At 37.0% G+C, this 24526-nt stretch overlaps 1 protein-coding gene and 1 non-coding gene across 3 annotated transcripts in view; both read left to right on the top strand.

Moving 5' to 3' along the window:
• Positions 1 to 320: 320 nt before the first annotated feature.
• TRNAV-AAC (transfer RNA valine (anticodon AAC)) lies at positions 321 to 394 on the top strand. The gene has a single exon. It is a non-coding gene; the product is annotated as a tRNA-Val (tRNA).
• A 4238-nt stretch (positions 395 to 4632) lies between these two features.
• The window catches only part of LOC149840488 (calmodulin-binding transcription activator 4-like), a 69920-nt gene continuing 50026 nt past the window's right edge, over positions 4633 to 24526 (top strand). For both annotated transcript variants that reach the window (XM_090003178.1, XM_090003179.1), the window contains exons 1-4: positions 4633 to 4707; positions 5719 to 5844; positions 5915 to 6030; positions 7277 to 7365. In XM_090003178.1, coding sequence (XP_089859304.1) covers positions 4689 to 4707; positions 5719 to 5844; positions 5915 to 6030; positions 7277 to 7365 — 350 coding nt within the window. In that variant the 5' untranslated portion in view covers positions 4633 to 4688. The remainder of the gene's footprint in view (positions 4708 to 5718; positions 5845 to 5914; positions 6031 to 7276; positions 7366 to 24526) is intronic.

The raw sequence follows: 24526 nt of genomic DNA, 5'->3' as shown, positions 1-24526 counted from the left end.
AATATTATCCCAAGATTTTTCATAAATCTCACGATATTTGTCACTATTGTCAGGATTACAATTACCATTGAAAAGTTGTGATTTGAAGCACTTTCAGAAAATGTGCACATCTTGATGGTCTCCTCATTTGTCAGCTTCATAAAAGTTATTTCATTAATTAGATGAGACCTCCAGAGAGAGAGAGAGAGCATGGCAGGATGAGATTCTCGATCAGCGAGCATATAGCAAAATCCCTCTTCACTGAGGGAGAGGGTTGTCTGGTGTAGAAGCACATTGTGTCAAGTATAGAAATATTTATATTGAAACACTATTCAACAAAAGGTGTCGTGGTGTAGTTGGTTATCACGTCAGTCTAACACACTGAAGGTCTCCGGTTCGAACCCGGGCGACGCCATAATTATTTATATTGAAATTGCTTTTTATCTCTTCAGGTTTTCCCCAAATAGACCCAACAAACTTGCTGGCATTCTTGTTTACTGTTGTAATAGCAAACTCAATTTATTTGTCTTTGATTTGTCCTATTGAAACTGTGGTCCATCAGGATATGATATGATAATACATGAAGGAAAATAATGTCTTATTGGCTAAAATTATGTTGAAAATTCAGTTGTTTCTTTCTTTGATCGTAGCATGCTTGGAGAATATTCGAGGTTATATTGACTTGACCTAGAGGTGGGCAACAGCTTGGTAGGCCCACCCCGGCCCACAAGGGCCGACCCAACCCAGCCTGAACTTGACTATCTGAAAATGGAATATAGGAAAGACTGTCTTTTCCTAAATCATCTTTCTTAACTACGGTGGGAGCAGATCTGGGCACCTCACAGGTTTGGGTATAAGATACCCCTGTTCTTAATAGGGCTGCAAATGGATCGGATATGGTTGGATATCCGATTTGAGTTTGACATGTTTCTTTGGATATGGATCTTTTAAGCAAGATCCCAAGGTCCGAAAAACTGGGCCAGCTTAGGGCCAGTGCTTTTCCCCAAGCTACTATGTTAAGTTGTTAAGGGGTATTATAGGGTTTCACTTTATTGGGGCAATTTTGTCAAAATTGGTTTGAATCGATTTAGGTCAAATTGGACCAAAGATGGTTCAAAATGCGCAGATTCAAATTCAATTTTTAATATTTTTTAAAGGAGTCAAAACAATTTCTTTAACATTTTTTAGTTTTTAATGCACATGTCATCTGATGGTAAAAAAAGGGCTGATTCAATTCAATTTGAACTTTTTCATTTAAAAAAAAATGAATCGCCTAGTGAACCGATCTTGACGACATTGCATCGGGAGTAACCCCTAACTTGACTATTTACAACAACAACAACAACAAAAGCAACTACGCCTCTATCCTAAAACAATTGGGGTCGGCGATATGAACCAAAAAAAGAAAATCACTCTGGGTCTTCCACATGAATCCTTCTCGTTCAATCATTTCTATCCAATGCCATGTCCATGTCCAAACCACCGTAAACGATTCTCTCTCATCTTATTTTCAATAGGTGCAACGCCTACCTAACTTCTATCTAAAAATAAAAAAATAAGAAAGACGGTCTTTACCTAAATAATCTTTCTTATCTATGGTTGCAGCAGATCTGGGCACCTCATAGGTTTGAGTCTATAGGAAATGGGTTTGGATAATTGAATTTGATAAGATGGTGGAGCTCCGGATTCACCAAGATCTCAAAGGGGTTGTTAGCATAGTTGGAGTGGGCCTGTACTGTCAGACCAGCAGTCAAGGTTTGACTCCCACGGTCACTAATCCCTTGCCTAAGCTAATAAGCACATTGGGGGTGAGGGTCTTAGTCCTCACCTTTTTGGCCGCTGGATGGCGATGGTGCTTCTAGTCCTGAAAGCATTTTTTTTTTTATATTTACATGGAGAGACCGCCCTTAATAACAAAGACCTAGCTGCACTGGCTCTGCCTGCCGCACTTAATGTCACTGTCTTCATAAGGTGCAAAACTCCGTGGACTTACCCTTTGTTCCGTGTAGTCACTATGCTTTGGCTTCCACAAGCAGTGATACCCATGAGATTTAAACCTAGACCACTTGGGTAGCGGCCTAGATTGCACACACACACCATCCCACTACGCCAAACCCCTTTGGGGCTTATCGGACTTTTTTTACTCAAAGAAACCACCTCAGGATCATAGACCTAGTCGCATGTTTACCATACTTAGGGTCATATTTGAACCTAGATCACCTGCCTGGCAGTCTAGGCCCCATCCCACTACACCAAACCCTTTGAGGATGCTAATTGGACAAATGAAGCCCTTGTGGGCTCATTCAAAATGACCAGCAATAAGCTCCTATCCAAAAGATAAACCAATCATTGTTTAACGACTCGATAGAGTTGAACCTGCTTTGACTGGGCTGAATTTCAAGCGAGTCAAACAGCAGCCAACCGTAATGCGGTCTCGCAAAGTTAACCATACCTACGAATCTGTTGACCAACAATGCACACGGTCACTCGGCTCTTGACCCAACCAAGTTAGTTGGATATGGACATTTGAGTCCTTAGCCATGGATCCATATCCATTTTGGTAATTTTCCCTTGTAGCACAAGCTCACTTGATGGTAATCTTTTCTAGCTCAACCAAATAAACCCCACAAGGGCTGCTCCACTCAACTAGTGATATTTCTTTAGCGCTTTTGGACCATCCAATAGGAAATGAGTAAAAAAGATACATCGAAATCCACAATAATTCTTTTTCACGTAAGTTTCAAATGCACACCAAACATTGAGTCATAATTAATATATCCACCAAAAGTTTTATACTTTTTCAAAAAATTCCAAGCAAAAATACCCCTACTTCTCTATAACCCTTGTTTACTTTTAGGTTAACCATTGATTATAAATGTAAAAATTACAGTATTTTTTTGTTTGGATAATCAAGGAAAACTACCTCAGCCCCAAAGGGGTTTCGCGTAGTGGGATGGAACCTAGTCCACTAGGCAGCAGTGGCGGAGCCAGAAGTTTTTCGTTGGGTGGGCAGACTTCGGGTGGTGATGATTGACCTCTATCGGTGGCGCAATGGCTCGAAGCCTCCGTGGTGGTGAAGATCATAGATCGAGATTGAAAGCCTGTTTCGATAGTTGAGCCACCTCCTTCTCGGTGGTGATCCAGCAGCAAGCCAAAGGTCTTCCAACTGAGGTGCCTCCTCAGCTCCCTCTCGGAGGGGACGGTCCTCGCCACAGCATGAGGCGGAGCAACTCCCTCGGCTGGCTCCATCCCATGTCCATCTTCTCCTGCGTCTGGGTGCCATAGGCCATAGGGTACTCTGTATCGCAGGGAGGCTTGATCTCCACTCCTGCACCACCCTGCTCTGATCTTCTTCGACAAGCATTCGCAAGGAAAGAATGCAACCACCAAATCGTGCGAAATAAAGAAGAAGACCCGAGTCGTACCATATTTCGACTCGGTTTCTAATTCTGGGGTGGGCGACCACCCCTGGCTCCGCCAGTGCTAGGCAGGCGATTTAAGTTCAAATCCTACGAACATCATTCCTTGGGCAAGCCAAAGAATGGTGTCTCCCTGGGGGCAAGGGGTAAGCTCATGGAGTTTTATGTCGCCAAAACAATGATAGTAAGTATGGCAGGCAGAGCCAGCACAACTAGGTCTCTGATTCTTGGGGCGGTTTCTTCGCGTAAATATAATAAAAAAGGAAAACTACCTCACAAGCTCACAAACTCATTCGCGTAAAAACCTAAAGTCTTCTTACCTTCCGCTTCAGGGTTCAAACTCATGACATCTCTTCAGCTTGGTGATATTAACGAGCTGCCCCCTGTTAGATGAGTTATGGATCACATCAAATTGCCATGTTGCCTCTATATAAACACATTTACATTTTTTTTTTATGCTCAACATTTAAAACACATCAAATGTCTCAAATATTAATTATTCTCAAGCACCATAGATCAGTTCAAGGTTTTTATTGGTCTATTAGCTTTATAAGCTTAAGGTTTAAAAAGATCAAGGACACGGGTTAAGAAGGTTGAAACCGAATTGAGCTTTTATTACTTCCTTAAGAGACCCACAAGACCTCCCCTCATCTGGTAGGGGCGAGCCACTTTAGATCACCACTAAGTTTAATGGAACATCATGGGTTCAAAACAGGATGGGGGTATATTTCTTGCTGCAAGGTCGAAGTTGGATGTACTCTCAAGTGGTCACGAGGGAACTCAAGGGCTTTACCAATCTAGGCCTGCCAATGTGGATTTGGTGAATGGGTTTTTTCCAGTAGGCATAACAAAGAAAGAAAATACCAACGGGGGCCCCACTTGTTTGGTAGGTGAAATTAGTGCACGGCACCTTGTGTTGGGACGTAACGTTGCGAGTTCAAAACCCAATGGTATGAGTTGTATAACTGGTGGTGGTCAGCCTAATCCCAGCTTTCTTCTTAAAAAAAAAAAAACAAAGAAAGAAAAAAAGGTCATCTGGACTGGTTACCTGAAAAATAAAAATTTTTGTGGAATATTTTAATTAAGAACAAAGTTTGGAGGTCATTTGAAATATATTTTTACGCAAGTGCCTTGCCTAATCCTAAACGGATTTAAAAATATTCTAAACCCAACATAATCTTTTGTTTTTACATAAACCGCTCATTCCGTTGCCGCTCTTGCAATTTGGCGGTTCTCTGGCTCTGGTTCGCCGAGACACACGGCTTCTTCCCCTAGGGTTTTTGGGCAGTCATGCAATTCTCCAAAGAAGGTTCCTTTCTTTGTTAAAAAAATCAAGTTTTTTGGTTTTCTTTGTAAGGATTTTGCTATTTTTTGTAGTAATTTATGGTTAATTTTGAGTGTGAGATCGATTGGTTGAATAATGTGATCGTCGTGAAATTTGAAGTTTTGGGGGAGTTGCGATCGTTTCATTTGTTGGTGGCTGATGTTGATAGTGATTGAAATATGGATATCTTGCATTTTAACTGCTTGCTTAATATGTATTTCTTTTTATATATCCCCTTTCTTTGTTTTGGTGGTGATAATTGAATTTCTGGTAGTGTTTTTTTTGCAATGTGCAGAAGCAGTTTCATGATTTCAGTAGTGGTTACCAATCCAGATTTTAGTGTTCATATGTTGACACCATGATTTTAAAGAATGAGATTTTTGTCTTGCAGGTTTTCTTTTCTATGATCAAGAAGTGGATGATTCACAACTTCTTGATGAGCTTTTGGTCCTTTAGTTTTAGTCATTTTCTGTAATTTTATGTTTGTATATATGCATATATGTATCATGGTCACAGATATAGGCTATATTTTGAAAATATAGCTATAATATAACTGTCGATTCATAAAACCATATTAAAGGCAACATATCACGATATTTTGAAAATATCAAATATTTTATATGTCAAGATATTATCGCAATAATATATTTTTGCTTTTTTCTTTTATCATGTGTATTTTATTATTTAAACATGTTATCTTTCTTCCTTATTTTTAGGTATTTTAAAATTTTTTAAGCACCGAGTTTTTTTTAGAGATTTATCAACTAAACCTATATTATTGCGAGAAATTGCCTTGCCGAGATATAGCTGAGACCGGTATTTGTGACTATGGTAAGTATGAAGGTGTGTAAGCATATCCAGACACACAAAGAGAAGCTGTAGGCTCTCTTTAACTAATGAATCAGCATTCTAACTTTAGCATGAGTTTTAAGTACTAGAGCCGATTTCTGATAAAACCTAAAAGGGTTGTGTTTTTTTTTTCCACTGCATGTGCAGAATTTGATCTTAATGAACTTTTACAAGAAGCTCGAAATCGTTGGCTGAAGCCACCAGAAGTACTGTTTATTTTACAAAATCATGAGAGATGCAGGATCACTTCAGAACCTCTAAATAAACCACAAAGTAAGTTATCTCTCTTCTTCTCTTAATGTTCGCTTTTTGGCACTGTGCTTATTGTCTTGTTTTCCTGCAGGCGGCTCTTTATACCTGTTCAACCGGAGGGTACTTCGCTTTTTCCGCAAGGATGGTCATAAGTGGCGGAGGAAGAAAGATGGAAGAACTTCTGGAGAGGGGCATGAACGGCTGAAGGTTTGCCGTAGATGAACTCAGCCTGGTCTTACCAACAGCTGTCTGCTTGTTTTAGTTTTAGTTGAAATATTTATTTTTTTATCAGTATCATTAGCTTGCTAAACGCTTGCATTGGATAAATCAACATTTGCTTTTTCTAGTCTTTTGTACTTTTACCTTGAACATTGTCCAATCCATAAATTTCATATTACAGTAACACAAAAGATTACTACGAATGCCTATGTCAACAAACATATATAGTATTCAGAAAACCTACTTTAGAAGTCGCATACTAAAGGCCATTGGAGGACTCTAGGATTATATGGTGCCAATATTGTTTGTAAGGAAAGGGTAATAAACTGGGGGACCTAACTCCATATAGATGATAGTATGAGCATTGCAACTCAAAATGACCTTTAAATGACTAAACCACTTATGGTAGGATAAGGAATACATTACTACACATCTAAGGATCACATCTCTTTTTTTTATGCTTTGACTTGTGCAAGTCATAATTGGACTTACTATGAAGATTTATGCACTTTCTGTTTAATGCTAACAACCTAGTTGGTCTGAGTTGCCTCATGTGCATCCCATTTGCTAATCCTAAACTTTATCCTCAAGCCAAAACCACGCTGAGGTGTTCAATCTGAGATTCTGAATCGAATAACAACATGGAGAAGTATGCTGTATCTTACTGTAGGCTTCTCCTGAGAGTCTGCAATTGAAGTGGATCTACATATCAAAATAGTTCTCATTTACTTAATCCGCACAGGTTCTCTTCAAACTCTCGAGTTAGAAATGAAGTAATTTTAAGTGTTTTAAGATGCCATTTATTAATTCTGTCACAAATGGATCCGACCATTATTAGGTTATTAGCCCATTAAGATATTGTTTATGTATGTGTATATGTACTGTTAATTACGTCATGTAGAGTCTAGCCATGAAACTATCATGCGCTGGAAAATGCTTCCTTGCTTTCTTTTTCCAGTCATAATTTGTAGCCCTCTTTCACTAGTGCTTGTAGGTTTCTTTGTCGATGCTTGCCTTAAAATTTTTCCTCTTACATTTTATCATATGGATTTCATTTGAAACAGTTGGTGGCAGACTCCAAAATGTTAAGCTAAAGTTTTCATGCATCACGGTTGTGATCTGTTGGTTATAATGAATTTTAGAAAATTTACATGTCAAATTCTTGATTGTATCTAATACTGAATCTTGTACAAGTTGGAGACTTAATGTATTTCTTGTTGTTATACGTAACTAGGTAGGGGGCATTGATACATTAAACTGCTATTATGCTCATGGAGAAGAGAATCCGAAATTTCAAAGGCGAAGTTATTGGATGCTAGATAAGTAAGTTCAGTCTTTGCCTTTTTAGGGAACCATTGTATTTGATTTTTTGTTGTAGACTTTGCTAGATTAGTCTTTTACTCCTACAGACAAAGTTATTGTCAAAGTTTTTGTTATATTTATTCATCTAGATGAAGTTCTGATGTGGCATTATCAATTTAGAATATGACTGTTGTAGTAGGATAATTGGACCAGGTCTCTGTATGAGAATAATTGAATAAATCCTTTCACTAATATTTGTTCTTGGACCTTTTTATTTCATGAGCATATTCAATGTAATCAAAATCATTTTGGTCAACTGGTTGGGTTCTCTAGGGGAAAAAGAAACCTTTTTTTGAATCCTTGAATTTTCATAATCAAATTAGCAGCATAGGCACACTCCCTACTTTCTCTCCTCCCCAAGCTTAATTTTTATTGTTGACTGTTCATAGTACATACCCTTTTTTCAAAGGAGAAGTATGGTTCGATGAGGGTGATCCTCTTCCAGTGTTTAAGAAAAAGAAACGTGGACAGAGAGTATCACATGATGCCTTCTATCCAGCTCATGCTTTTTTGGCTTGTTGAGGATAAATTAATCAAACCATCAATTGAGTAAATGTATGTTGACGAACGAGGACATTCTAGTTGAAGTTTTAAATATTGTAATTGTTAGAAAGTGACTTTGAATACTTTAGGTTCGATAATGAACCCATACACATGCACATTAAGTGCGAATATACCCACTCAAGGGAACAACACAAGCACATCATGTGCTAATACATAAACCCATAAAAGGGGTAAATATGACATAAAGTCATAAGTTGAATATTATTGAAGAAAGAGGGTAAAAACCCTATACAATGGAGCATAAGCTCCTCCAAGGAGTGAAGAAATACAAGGGGAGACCCCTATTTATAACACAAGAGAGGAGCCACAAAGGGGGCTCCCAAAGGAGTCGTTGGGAGCCCCCAACGACTCTTTGGGGAGCCTCCCTAGGTGGCGCAAACCCAAAAAAAGGAGAAAAATAACAAAAGAAAAAATAAAATAAAATTACAAACATATTCCGAATGGAATATGCGTAAAACTGTGAAATGTCTAAACTATCCCTATGCCTATAAATAGAGAAATATATATTTTATATATATAATTAGGATAATACATATGCATATATACCATATATGAATATGTATTATCCTTTATATATATAAAATATATATAATATTACAAATGTTGAATGATACATTTTAACACCCCCCCTCAAGCTTTGCGTGGGGGAACAAAAAGATTGAAGAAAGCAAGAGGAAGAATCTCAAGGCTTCAAGAGCCATCAGTACGAATGCCATTGCAAATGTCTTCCTCCAACGTCTTTAACGATGAACACCTTTCATGATCTATCCAAGGTACTTCTTTTCCTCTTATCTTCAAGATCCTGAGTAACAACAACAAAGAACAAGTAAAAAATATCTTTGCACTTTACTTAAAATGGAACATTCCTAACAAGGTGTAAAATTTATGCATAATAGGATAATTACTTTAGCATGAAAAGAAAATTTAGAAGACCAAAGTTTCAAAAATCAAATATCATGTTAAAGAGTGAGCGGAAGCAAATTATGCGGAAATGAATTGCAAGAATGCATAATGCATTCATAAGGTCCATCATTGGACAAACATAACCCCATAATAGGGAAAAACACAATGGTTCCCTAAGGGACACCACAGTAAGCCTACGAAGAGGCATAAGTTACATATGCTTTATTGAATGAGATCCTAAAAGGCCTTAAAGAGCATATGCATATATTATCATGAAATGAATTAATACTTAAATGAATCATTAATGAATCATGCTTTAAACATGTAATAAAGTGTCAAACAAGAGAAACGAAGTCTCCAAGCATACTTTAGACAAAATAAACACAAGAGTTCACAAGGTTTTAAATCCATTTACGAGGCAAAACGAAGAGTGTTATTTGAATAGAGAATCTTACCAATTTAGGAAAATCTCACTAAATTGACAAAAAATACATTTTGCATACAAAAGTGGCCAAAGAACCATAAGCACTTAATATATAGATTAAATGCCAAAAAAATCAACTTGATTTTAAAATATGCATATCAAAAATATGATTTACTTGAATATCTTAAACCACAAGTCATAAATGAAATTTTGCAAATTTCAACAATAGTTCATCCATTACAAACCACTACCTCATTAGTCCTTCAAAACCCATAAATCAAGTGTATAAGCTACTAGATCAAGAATATAAATATAATGCCAGTAAAGGCCAAAAACACACACAAAGGTGTGCAAAAGAACCTCTTGTCTACATATAATAATACTTGAAATGAGTGCATCTACGACAAGAACAAGAGAATACACGCCAACATGGACCAAAAGCATCTCTTGTCTACGTAAAAATACACTCAAAACCAAGTATGTTCAGCTACTAGAACAAGAGTAACAAGCCAACCATGGGCTAAAACACAATACATCTCTTCTCTACATAAGATGACACTTAGATAAGGGGCATAAAAGGAGAAGACTTTTAAGGCAGTAAAACTTGGAATGACAAACATATAAATAAAACCTTGAAACAATATTCTTCAAAAAAAATACCCATAACAATATCATTTTGAAATAAAATGTGTGAATATACACACACCAAGAACACTTGTGCACAAAAGCACAAAACATAAATGTGCAAATGCACTCATATGATTCATAAACAATAAAAGGTTGGGCAATAACCCCAAAACCTTGATTTCAATATACCTTAAAACATTTAAGGTTTTAAACATCATATATCCATCACATTTATATATAAATAAGAGCATCCATAAGATCAATGACCAACATTAAACAAGTGACACACTCATATACCAAATCATTCTAGAGTCCCAAGGTGCCCATAACTCACCTCAACCACCATCTATAATATGGTAAGTGGACAAACTAAAATGACATAACAATAAGTGACACACTCATAATTAGAGATCATATACCAAATCATTCTAGAGTCCTAAGGTGCCCATAACTCACCTCAATCACCATCTATAATATGGCAAGTGGACAATCTAGAATGATATAACACGAGGTGCCCATAACTCACCTCAACGAACATCTCTAATAAAACAATACTTTATAGAAGAGAGTATCATGTGAAAATGTCTACGAAGAGACAATACACATACAAGCATAAATACTTTATAGAAGAAGTGCACGAAAGCACTCACACAACACTTGAACAAAATACAAAAAAATGTATAAATAATAAACATGCGATAATGCATGTATTTCATAAAATGGAAGCAAATGCTTGAGTCTCTCAAGCTTTAATTATGTAATTATATGCTTGATAAATGCAATTTTAAGACAAAGAAGACCATATTATGGCCAATGTAGGCATCCTTAGAGATACAATCAAGAGGTTTTAAAACTTTATATGAAAAATACAAACAAACATGTTTATAAAGTTGTATCATTAGACGAAAACTCAAAAATTAATGAAGTCTTTTATACCAAAGGATGCAATAGATACACTATGCATTCTATATAGTGTGAGAAGATTTTAAAAGATCTTTCCTAATGAACACAATGGTTCATACAACATATTTATCACAAATAATTTTTCAAAATCCTTTAACTAAACCAAAACCATTGAAACATCATTGACAAAAACTACTTAGGGTTCATAACAAAGATTTAGATGTGAGAGATTCTTATACAAGATTTATATCAAGATTTTTCAAAAAAATGCACTAAAATCCATAAACAAGAGAAGAACTCAAAACCAATTAGACTTTATATGAGAGAAAAGATTTTTTAAACAAAGATCATTAATCAAGAGATCATATATAATCTTTAAAAGTTAATTTATGAAATACTTATGTAATCATCATAAATCCCACATAATTGAAGACAATTTTAAGAAAGAACATAAATTACTATTTATATGTGATGAGTAATCGATAAACATATAAACAAGAATTTATATATTTGAATAGCAAAACAAGTTTACTAAATTTAAAAGGAGATATTTTTAAAAAATTTTGAACATGCGAAATATGAAAAGAGGTGATTCAACTATTATAAACACTTCATATGCAAAAAAATAATTTCATAATGCATAATATGTTAAGAAAAGAGATACATACCGAAAACTTAAGAAAAAAAGAGGACAATGAATACTTCACCATTTCTTGATCAACACGCTTTCCGTTGCATCAAAGAACAACCCCATCGTAATCGTGCTTTGATACCATGTTAGAAAGTGACTTTGAATACTTTAGGTTCGATAATGAACCCATACACATGCACATTAAGTGCGAATATACCCACTCAAGGGAACAACACAAGCACATCATGTGCTATTACATAAACCCATAAAAGGGGTAAATATGACATAAAGTCATAAGTTGAATATTATTGAAGAAAGAGGGTAAAAACCCTATACAATGGAGCATAAGCTCCTCCAAGGAGTGAAGAAATACAAGGGGGAGACCCCTATTTATAACACAAGAGATAAGCCACAAAGGGGGCTCCCAAAGGAGTCGTTGGGAGCCCCCAACGGTCACATTTGTGACCATTGAGGGCTCCCCAACGACTCTTTGGGGAGCCTCCCTAGGTGGCGCAAACCCAAAAAAAGGAGAAAAATAACAAAAGAAAAAATAAAATTAAATTACAAACATATTCCGAATGGAATATGCGTAAAACTGTGAAATGTCTAAACTACCCCTATGCCTATAAATAGAGAAATATATATATTTTATATATATAATTAGGATAATACATATGCATATATAACATATATGAATATGTATTATCCTTTATATATATAAAATATATATAATATTACAAATGTTGAATGATACATTTTAACAGTAATAATCCTAGAACTTGGAAGTTCTTGCACATTGTGTGCTGAAGCAATGTTGCTACTATCCTTGGTGTTGCACAACAATGAAAATGTGAATCTATCTTTTTTCTCAAAAAAGGAAGATAATCTGGATCTATCTCCATCAATAAGTTTCTGAACAAAATGAAGAGATTTACTGATCAACCCATCTAACATATAAAATCCAATTTTTGAGCGCTACAAGGTATTTATATCTTGCTGGTCTTGGTAAAGTATACAAGGCTTTATTTGGTTCACGGTCATTGATTCCCAATTATGTGTTAGCATTGTATTCAGAATATAGATGTTATTTGTACCCCACTTTTGAATTATGTGATGCTGAACTTGGTTGATCAATAATCTCCCCAAACATATCAGGTAGCATAAAGCTAATTATGAGGCTGGGTGTACTCCCTGGTGGGAAGGGGGGGACTTCAAGGGTTTTACCAACCAGAGGCTGGCCAATTGCTGTCGGTGATGGAAAACATGCAATTAGTACCAAGGATCCAAATTTGTGAGATGCAAATGAAGACTAAATGAAGTATGGAAACATCATTATCTGTGTCTGTTCTGTAAAATCAACCTAGCAATATTTCTCTATACAAATTTAAGATAAAAATAAGATATTAATAAATCATGTTATTCAAATACGACAAATAAAGTAAGTTCGGTAAATCAGATGGAGGAGAAAAAACATGATCATTATTGTAACGCCCCAAAATTTTAACCCAGATTTTCCAGGATTTTTTTTTTGAAACCAACAAATGATTCTAGGGTTAAGCATTTCAGAACGATACAGGAAGGTAAAAGCAACCACACCATTTATTTTTATTTCAATAATAATAGAATCCAAACAGAGTTTATCACATCATCAGTCTTAAAACAAAAATTTCAATAAAAAAGCAATTAGGACCGCCAGGGAACAAATACATCCAGTCCTGGTCAGCGCCTCATCCTGCTTCGCTCATGGACTACTCTGTGCCTGAAAATGATAAAAGTTATAGGAATTAGACTACCACGTCTAAGTAGGAAAACTACAATTATTCTTGCAAGTAGATCATGTGTCAGGTGTGATGTGGGTGTCGTGTTTGAATTTCAGTCTAAACATAAACACATAAGGAATTTCGATGCAATAACAATAATAGACATATATCTGAATAGAAAGGTAGATTATGTAACAGTTATACTTAAGCACAAAAAGCATTTTATGCAACTACAACAATTAAGCATATAAGGTATTAAGCAATTAAGGCATATTCTGTAGCAGAACTTACACTAACATGAATAACATCTATGTAACATCCATAATATGAATTCAAATAACTAATATATGCACAGTTTAGGATGTCGTTTCATCATAAGCACCAAATATAAAGCATGATGAAAGAATATGCAAATGTCTCTTTAATGACTCCAACACAGTGATACCTAACTGTTCTAGTTGATGTTTATCTTTTCTTATCCCGCGGGTACACACGGGCCAAGGCAACCATCACAGAAGAGAACGTTCGGGGGGTATATTATTCAAAGTTGTTTTATTAACCCGAACATTCTAACTGTGACTGAAATCCTAAGGGAGCGGCCAGTGACCGAGAGAAACTCCCAAAGGCCAAAACCAAAACAGGATGCATCCCTAACTTCTGCAGAAGATCAAAAGAGCTACCACCTAGGATATAATGGTAGTCTGGGTCCCCCAACTCTGAGGACTGGGACCAACGAGTCGCTTTACGCTCGAAACCAAAATACGAGTCCCCAGAGTTTTGTACCACCTACCCTCTCCAAGGTAAGCCCGAATTTGAGTGGGTTAATCTTATCATTTAATAAATTTCCCGAAGTACAGGGCATTTCCCCAACTTCCTTCTACTACCACAGCAGTAAAATTCCCAACCTTAGTCATTTTACCAAGGGTATAGAACAGTTCCCATCCTTTGTCGTATTGATTGCATAACCCACTCAAAGTGCTCTGGTGCCTTTAAACCAATCAAGCAACAATATTTTACTTTCATTTTCATGTGGATTCACATCATAACTTCGATGGCCTATTCAAGACCCTCAATACCCTAGCTAGACCTCCATATGTCCACAACAACCCGACCCATATGTTCGGTTATAAAAACCTCATTTATCATTCTTATTATCATTTATTTATTCCTTAATAGCGAATTGCTACAACGCCTCCATGTATTATGAAGGGTGGCATGTAATAAAAGCTCTGCCAATAAGCAAAAACACAGTTGGTGTACTTTATTGAACGTGCAATATAGTCCTAAAGATTTGGTAATACTACTATATGCATTTCTCCCAACATCCTCTCATTCGAACATTCCACAAGGTATACAGCTTAGTTGGCATTTGATACTTTCAGCAATTATGTAGTGTTAAGCAATAGTACTTCAGAAAATATACAATTTAACAAGCCTATGAATATTGGAAAATAAACATCTTAATGGCCATTTGAATCTACTAGATGATGTACACGTAATGAACATTGAACCCTTTGAAGGAATATGCAGTTGAGCCACATAAATTAGGCAGTTTAATATGCAGCTAAACATCAATTTAAATTGCTAGTTACTATGGAGTGAACACCAAATTTACATGCAGCCTAATATACAACTAATCATCTATTTAAATTTACAAGTTACTATGCAGTTTAATATGCAACTAACTAAGCATTTAAATATAAAGTGAATACGAAATTAAATACTAGATTGAATCTCAACCTAATATGCAACTAAATCGACATGGAGCAACAGTTTAATATGTTGTTTCATATGAACCGAATATGATCATATCATGCAGCTAACTAGGCATCTAGCAGTTGAATAATCATGCAACTTCATATAACATGGGAGACCATTATAACAGACAGCTAATTAGTCTTTGCACCCTCTAGAATACATACAACTAACTTTGATTAATTAGGTAACAATCATTATCACTAGACAGATACAAGACTCAAATATTGGCAGCACCTTGGTTTATCACAAGTAATTCAAACTAAAAACATAGAAATTAAACATGCATTCACATTGATTAATCATATGCAAAACAAAAGTCCAGATCTTTACAACCCTCAAGCATGGTCATATGTGCACAGACTCTGTGTCAGTCTACTAGAATGCCTCAATTCTGTTACAGGAAATTTTCCAAAACATACAGCACCAAAGCGCAGGAGCTTAATATTCGACTAACTACCACTTCAATACACAAGGTACACAATCTATCGTTTTAGTTCTTTAGTTGGCACACAGTCCCTAAAACCCAAAACCGCATGTAAATCATAGATCATTCTCTCACGAGTTAGATCAGCCTCTCACGAGTTTGGTAAAGACAATTTCATAATCAGCCCAAAAGATTTGCACAGAATACATCCTAAATTCAAGAGAATATAGTCCCAGCCAAGTCATGCAGTCCCAAAGGTTATATACGATCCTAAATCATAACATTTACATGAATGTATATATATTTATAGGTATATATACATAAATAAGAAATTTTCAGAGGAACGTGTATACAACTCAAATCACAAATTTCAGTAGATCAAATTAAATCATGAAATCCCAAAGAGACATACACAGGTATAACCCTTAAATGACAAATTTTTGGGGACAGGAATCAGATCATGATTCAAAAAAAGAAAAGAAGCATTCGAAACCCCAAATCGTTGATTTGGAGTTTTCGGTTTGGGAGTGACAGACAACCCCAATAGGAGATTTTTCCCCATTTACTACTCGACAGTTTGGGTTTTGGACAACCCACATCCCACCCGATCCATGCTCGACCTGAACAAAAATTTTACAGAAACCCTACCATTATCCGGCGAGGGTGTTGCGGCATCCACTGGAGGGGTCAGTCGGCCTGGACAGCACCTCCACCGAAGGGGTCGGCTCTTCTCTTCAAGGTCTCGAGTTGCAGGCCTGGAATCGGAGGATGCTTCGAGGTTTAGAGAGGTCGAAGAGAGTGAGAGAGAGAACGAGACAGCGAGAGAGGGAGAAGGAAGGGTTCGGGGTCCCCCTTTATAGGTGGGTGGCCTCCCGAAAAGGAAGGGAAGCACATCCTCCCGGCGGCTGCGGGGTGCTCCCCCAACTCCCCATCCCCTTTCGTGTTAGGGTTCAGCTGAACCCTAACACCCGATATATCGGGGGAGAAGGTTTCCACCCCCCCTCCTTGCATTTTTATCGGGCAACCCCCTATCGGGTTGCCACTTTATTTTATTTTTTTTTCCAACCTCCACTTGTTTCCTTTTTGCAGGGTGTGGGCCGGGTCCGGGTCTGAACCGCGACCCGAGATGCTGGACCCGGTAGTGATTTGGATCCGGGGAGTTAAAAACATGGATCCGGGTCGCGTGACTAATAGTGGATCCATGGGTTGGATCCACTTGGGTCCAACGATGGATTCGACAAGTTTATTTTCTATTATACTTTAATGCCCATATATATATATATTCTCTTTTTGGACTCGGGTAACGGATCCTAGGCCCAAATCATGCTAATTATAAATTTTTTTACATAAAGTTTCTAGGTAATTGTATAAAATTTGCGATTATTACAATTATAGAAGCAAAAACCAGAACAAATATACATAACTGATTCACGATATCACATCTCTCCTTGATCCTAGCTAAACAACTCCTAAATATGTGCATGGCGGTTTGGGAAGATAACTATACAGATTAGCTTTCCCGAATTCCAAATGTGCACACAGTAACACAGTAATACAGTAATACACGATAGCATGGTAATACACGATTTTACAAATGTGTAACAGCACACAATAACACAGTAACATACAACAGTAAGCCCCCTCAAGTTGGAGTATGTGGATTGGGTAGGCCCAACTTGGTCTTCAAGAGAGAAAATTGATCATTGCCCAAGGCCTTGGTAAACAAATCTGCACCTATGTCACATGGGTGCTGGTGCGGGTGCGGGGATTCGGCACTTCCAAAAAAACCGGGTGCGGGAGTGCGGCAGGGGAAAAAATGTAAAATATATATATACATGATATATATATATATATATATCATGTATAGTGTATATGTATGAATGTATGGTAGCTGTTAAGGTCCATGACATTTATACCCAACTTACTTTTTACCATTTTTTTATCTTATATGGTTGTCCCCAAAGATGAAAGTGATGAGTTGTGGAGCTTGATTCATTGTTTTTGCCCTTGCAGGAAGGGGGTCCGGGGGCTCCCCCCGGCGCGGGTTATAGGGGGGCAGCGCCCCCCCCCCCCCCCAAAGATTTTTTTTTTAAAATTCCACAGCCCATTTCATAGGGCAATTTTTAAAAAAAAAAAATCCAAAAAATGGACCAAAATGACCCTGGGTGCGGTCAACGCACCTAGGGTCTGGTTGACCGCACCCGCGTCGAGTCGCGTCGACGCGGGTGCGGCACCCTGCTAGCCGAATCCCTGTGACATAGATCTGCACATTGCAAGGTTGTGGGAACAAATTGTGCATGAATCATCTCGCTTTAGATTTTCTCTTGGATAAGATGACAATCTATTTCGATGTGTTCCGTGCGTTCATGATAAACCGGATTGGCTGCTATGTATATAGTTGCCTTATTGTCACAAAACAACACCATAGGGTGAGGATCTTGAATGCTGAGATATGCTAATAAATATTTGACCCAAGTGAGCTCGCAACTAGCCAAAGCCATCGAGTGATACTTTGCTTCTGCAGAAGAGCGAGAGACTGTAAAATGCTTCTTAGATTTTGATGCAGTGAGGGAACCGATGACTCTCGCTAATGGATGCCAGCGTCGACACTCGTTGATGCAGCGTGGACATCGAAGTTTCGATCACTGTGATGCAACGTGAAGATCGGATTCAGTGATGCACTTTGTAGCAAGTAGGGGCACAACTTCCACGATCGTGCGATGTGCCAAAATGAGTAAAGAGATCACTGTAAACTAACGGTGCTGGACTGCTGATTTTATTCAATAGGCTTTGAAACAAGCAATGGGAAATAAAACCAAAGGCAACGAAGAAATCAATGAAAAAAAAAGCTGTTGCAAACTGACGTGACAGAGAAATAAAGAAATGAAAAGAAAAAAGCTGCTGAATGAGACAAAAATGAATAAATGCCAACAGGGAAAATCTGCAGAAAGACAAAATAATGGAGAAAGGGGAAAATCGACTGGAAAAGAAAATGACTCAGCAAAAACCAAAAAGAACAAAAGGAAAAACCAAACTGACGGCTGCTGCAATTCTGAATTCTATATCTGTGCACGCAACCCTAAGAGGGTCTATTTAAAAGGGTTTGACTGGATCTGGGTCTCGGGTTAAGACCCGGACCAGAGACGAACTCTGCCTGCTGTTGTTCTTGGCCTGCTCTGCATCAGATTTCCAAGATATGGGATTGTTCCCGATCATGATGCAGTAGCCCAAAGTGGATCTTCGGGTCATAAGACAAGAAGCCCAATCCGAATCACAGTAGGCGATGACATCTAACTGTTAAATTATGTATATATAGATATATATATATATATACATATACTTATATAGCTATACGTATATATATATATATATATGAGTATATATATACATATATGTATATATACATATATGTATATATACATAATTTATTTCATTTTATTTTTCTGTACAACCAAAAACCCGATAGGGGTGTTTTGGTAAATTACTATGTATCTTTTCTCTTTTTGTACTTTTTGTTTTTCTTTTTTTTTACGTTTTTTCTTTTTCTTTTTTTATCTTTTATTTTTCCTTTTTGAAGGACCATAAGGGGCCCCACCCATCTAGTCGTTGGGGCCCCAACGGTCATATTTATGACCGTTGGGGCTCCCAACGACTAGAAGGGAGCCCCCTTATGGTCCCTCTTTTAGCTCTCCTCCTCTATAAATAGAGGAGGCTCACACTTGTAATAGTATGGGGTTTTCACCCTCTTCTTTCTTTCTTCAATAATATCCAACTTATGACTTTAAGTCATTTCTCCTTTTGTGGGTTTTTTGTATACACTTTTAGTGTTTGTGTTCTTGGCTCTTGTGATCACTCTTAAAGAGTGTTTTTGCTTTATTGGTGCTTCCGCCCCTCTTCATTACATGGTATCAGAGCAAGGTTGGTGATCAGGCTTCTCTTTGTTATCTTGGGACGTGTGCCTCTCAAGCTTTTGAAGAAAGGAAAACTATTTGGTACCTATGGAACACGATTCTAAAGTTGAGCTTTCTTTTAAGCTCAATGGATCCAATTATCTTATGTGGGCCTCCGTTATGGAAAATCATCTAAGAGGTAAGAAACTTTGGGGTTTTGTTATGGGAACTACTCTCGAACCCTCTCTTGTTCTCACTAAAATCGAAAATGAGGTTGAAAAAGCTTTAGATGGCGATGAGCGCATCAAAGCTATCAATGACCATCAATCCAAAGTTGAGGATTGGGAAAGTAACCATGCCAAAATTTTGGCATGGTTTATGAACAATGTAGACCTCAAAAATTGTGCTAACATTGCTAAATTTAGAAGGGCCAATGAGGCATGGTTCTTCTTTAAGGGTATGTATACCCAAAAGGATCTTGCTAGACAATTTTTTTGTCAAGAAAAAATCCGTTCCACTAGACAAATGGATATGAGTGCCCGGGACTACTTTAGCTCTTTAACCCCTCTTTGGGATGAACTTGTTCTTCTTGAGCCTAAATGGGTGGCTCCGGAAGATATTGAGTTGAGAAGGAAACAAATTGAAAAGGAACATTTTTCCAATTTCTCCATGGTCTTCGACCGGAATTTGAACAAGTTAGGGCATCCCTTCTCCATAGAAGTAAAACCTTACCCATTGAAGACGCCCTTGCCGAAGTATGCCAAGAAGAAACCCGACTTGGCCTAAGTATTAAGAGTGATGAAGTTTTGGCCGTTACTAGGCCCGAATCAAATGTAAAAGCATATAGACCTCCCCACTTTAAAAAAAATAATGGATCTAGAAAGGGAGTGATTTGTCACTATTGTAATGAACCGGGACACATTAGACCGGTTTGCCCAAAGCTTAAGGGAAAAGTGACCGCGGTTGGAGAAAATTCTCCAAAGAAGGAAGAAGAAAGTGCCAAAGAGGGAGATATCAAAGAAACTCTTAATCATATCTCCGAAGTTCTCCAACATCTTCTCAAGACTTCTTCATCTTCAACATCCGGAGCCGCCATCGCCTATTCTTCATCACCTCCAGGTATGTGGATACTAGACTCCGGTGCTTCTTTTCATATGACATCTCATAAAAACTCTCTTTCTAATGTTTTTTCCGAACCCATATCTTCCTATGTTTCAACGGCCGATGGGACATCTTTAAAAATTGAAAGTATTGGAACACTTGATTTTAAAACTTCTCAAAACTTTTTCGTTCCTGAAGTTAGAATCGTTCCAAAAATTAATCTAATTTTTTTTTCCGTTTCCCAAATCACCGATCATGGATGCAAAGTCTCTTTCTCACCTAAAGATTGCACCGTGCGGGATATCCAGTCAGGGAAGCTGATTGGGCAAGGCCATAGAAGGGGTGATTTTTATTTTATGGACTTTTTGACTCTACCACTAAAGTCATTTTGCAATCTTATAAAGGACAAAAGTATTGGAATTTGGCATGAAAGACTTTGTCATCCAAATTTTGTAAAGATGTCTCTTTTTCCTTTTTTGGACAATACTTGTAAAGACAAACACATGACTTGTAAAGATTGCATTTTTGGGAAATCTAAAGCTATTCCATTCCCTCAAAGAAATTATTTCACCACTCGACCTTTTGAACTTGTTCATACCGATGTATGGGGACCTTCCCCTATTTTATCCAAAGGAGGATTTTCGTACTATGTAGTCTTTATTGATGACTTCACTCGATTTACTTGGATTTACTTTTTAAGTCGCAAATCCAAAGTTTTCTCCTTCTTTAAAGATTTCCATGCAATAGTTAAAAATCAATTTTTAGGAAATCTATCAATTCTTAGGTCCAATTCGGGAGGCGAATACATGTCCAATGAATTTCAAAGCTATTTAAAAGAAAATGGAATTTGCCATTAACGTTCTTGTCCCAACACTCCGCAACAAAATGGTCTTGCGGAAAGAAAGCATAGACACATAATAGAAACCACAAGAACTTTATTAATTTCAAAAAATATTCCAAAATCCTTTTGGGCCGAAGCGGTTCTAACCTCAACATACCTTATCAATAGAACCCCTTCATCTTCTTTGAAAAATCTTTCTCCATTTGAAAAACTTTACAATATGTCTCCCGATTATAAAAGACTAAGAATTTTTGGATGTAAATGCTTTGTTCTAACTCACAAAAATGATAAACTTTCTCCTAGGGCTATTGAATGTATTTTCTTAGGATATGGCGAAAAACAAAAAGGTTATCGATGGTTTGACATACTAAAAAACAAACTTTATACCTCAAAAGATGTCACATTTCTAGAAGAAGAAAATGGTTTTTCGCATAAACCAAATGAAAATATTGAATATTCTTTTTTATTTGACTTGTTATCTCAAGAAAACATCATAGATGATCATGTTAGTGAACCTCTCATAGAAGATCATTTTGAACATCCAAATGATGACCAAAGTTTAGAAGAAAATGCACCAAGACAAACACAAGTCTACTCTAGAAGGAATGAAAGAAATCCACCTTGTGCTCTTGAAAAATTCTCTCAAAGTGAGTCAATTGAAGAATCCTCTCAAAGAAGATCAAATCGTATCTTTAAAGTACCAAATAGATTTGTATCTTATGATTCTTTTTCTCCAAATTTTCGAGCATGTCTATTAGCTCTTTACTCATTTCATGAACCATCTCATTACAATGATGCTAAACAATATGCTCATTGGAATGAAGCAATGGAACTAGAACTTGATGCACTTAAAATGACACAAACTTGAGAAATCATTGATCCACCCAATGGCAAGAAACCCATTGGATGTAGATGTGTTTTTAAAGTAAAAACTAAGAGCGATGGTTCATTAGAAAGATATAAGGCTAGGTTAGTGGCCAAAAGATATGCCCAAGAGTATGGGGTAGATTATGATGAAACTTTTGCCCCAGTTGCTCGAATGACTAGTGTTCGAGCTCTTATTGTAATAACTTCTATTAAAAAATGCCCAATTTTTCAACTTGATGTCAAAAATGCCTTTTTAAATGAAAATTTAAATGAATAAGTGTATATGGAACCTTCTCCAGGTATGAATTTAAATGAAAAAATTTTAAAATTAAAAAAGACCTTATATGGACTTAAGTAAACTCCTAAAGTTTGGTATGACAAGTTTAGTAATGTATTAATCAATTTGGGATTTACTTCTTGCTATACTGACACTGCTCTTTTTGTTAAGAAGACATGTGATTTCATTGTTATTCTTCTGTTATATGTTGATGATATGATCATCACTGGGAGTGACAAAAAGGAGGTAAATGATGTAAAGTCTATGTTAAAAGAAACTTTTGATATGTCTGACCTTGGATACTTGCGATATTTTTTAGGAATTGAAGTAGCTTACTCCTCGCGAGGATACATCCTATCTCAAATGAAATTAGCTGCAGACATTTGTACCAAGTCAGGAATATCTGATGAAAAGAAAGTTGAGACTCCCGAAGTTATTAATGCAAAACTGAGACTTGAGGATGGTATTCTTCTTGAGGATCCAACCCCCTACCGCCAATTAATTGGATCTCTCACCTACTTATCCATCACCCGTCCAGATATAGCTAATGCGGTTCATGCAGCAAGCCAGTTTCAGCATGCACCTACTTCGGTTCATATGGCAGCCGTAATGAGAATTGTGCGATACATCAAAAATACCATTTCCAAGGGACTCTTCTTATCCTCTTCCTCATCTCTTGAATTAACTGTTTTTACTGATGCTGACTGGGGAGGAAATCCCAATGACCGTATCTCAACTACTGGTCTTTGCATTTTTTTAGGTGAATCTCTCATTTCGTGGAGATGCAAGAAGCAACAGAAGGTCTCACTATCATCCACTGAAGCTGAATATCGGGCCATGACAATGACAACTATGTAAATCGTATGGCTCAGAAGTCTCCTTGGTGACATGGGCGTCCTCATTTCCTCTCCCACCAAGCTCTGCTATGATAACAAAAGTGCGATATACATTGCAAGCAATCATACTTTTCACGAGCGGACCAAGCATATCGAAATGGATTGCCATTATGTTCGAGACGGATATCTCAGAGGAACTATCACATTACCATATGTTACTTCGGAATATCAACTGGCTGACTTCTTCACCAAAGCGCTCCCAACTCCACGATTTATGTTTCTTCTTAGCAAACTTTCGGTCTTCTCCTCGTAAAGTTTGAGGGGGCATGATAAATTATGTATATATAGATATATATACATATACTTATATATATATACATACGTATATATATATATATATGAGTATATATATACATATATGTATATATACATAATTTATTTCATTTTATTTTTCTGTACAACCAAAAACCCGATAGGGGTGTTTTGGTAAATTACTATGTATCTTTTCTCTTTTTGTACTTTTCATTTTTCTTTTTTTTTACCTTTTTTTTTCTTTTTTTATCTTTTATTTTTCCTTTTTGAAGGACCATAAGGGGCCCCACCCATCTAGTCGTTGGGGCCCCAACGGTCATATTTATGACCGTTGGGGCTCCCAACGACTAGAAGGGAGCCCCCCTTATGGTCCCTCTTTTAGCTCTCCTCCTCTATAAATAGAGGAGGCTCACACTTGTAATAGTATGGGGTTTTCACCCTCTTTTTTCTTTCTTCAATAATATCCAACTTATGACTTTAAGTCATTTCTCCTTTTGTGGGTTTTTTGTATACACTTTTAGTGTTTGTGTTCTTGGCTCTTGTGATCACTCTTAAAGAGTGTTTTTGCTTTATTGGTGCTTCCGCCCCTCTTCATTACACTAACGTGTTGGATGAGGCCATGAAGATTCTTTGTTCAGGGGTACCTTTGAGATAACAAAGTATCTTGAGTGTTGCTTCCATATGTGGAGTATGCAGTTGACTCAAGATATGACAACAAATAGAATGTCAGGCCTCGTGATGGTTAAATAAACAAGCCGCCCAATCAAACGTTTGTACTTGCTTAGATCTTCTAAAGTAGTTGTCACGAAATATACAAAAAAACAAAAGCAAAAACCACAAAGGTTTTACGATAACACAAATACAATGCGCACATGCACAAGTCCACCATGAGATAATACAAGGTGCCAACATAAGAAATACAAGCAGCCACTAAGGCCAATACCAACATTAAAGCACAAAAGCAAGAATAAAATAAATAACATTTTATTCATAATATACTTACA

The sequence above is a fragment of the Nuphar pumila genome, chromosome 4, assembly GCF_984573655.1.
Source record: "Nuphar pumila chromosome 4, dmNupPumi1.hap1.1, whole genome shotgun sequence".
Classification (NCBI taxonomy): Eukaryota; Viridiplantae; Streptophyta; class Magnoliopsida; order Nymphaeales; family Nymphaeaceae; genus Nuphar; species Nuphar pumila.
This window is presented reverse-complemented; position numbering and strand designations above follow the sequence as displayed.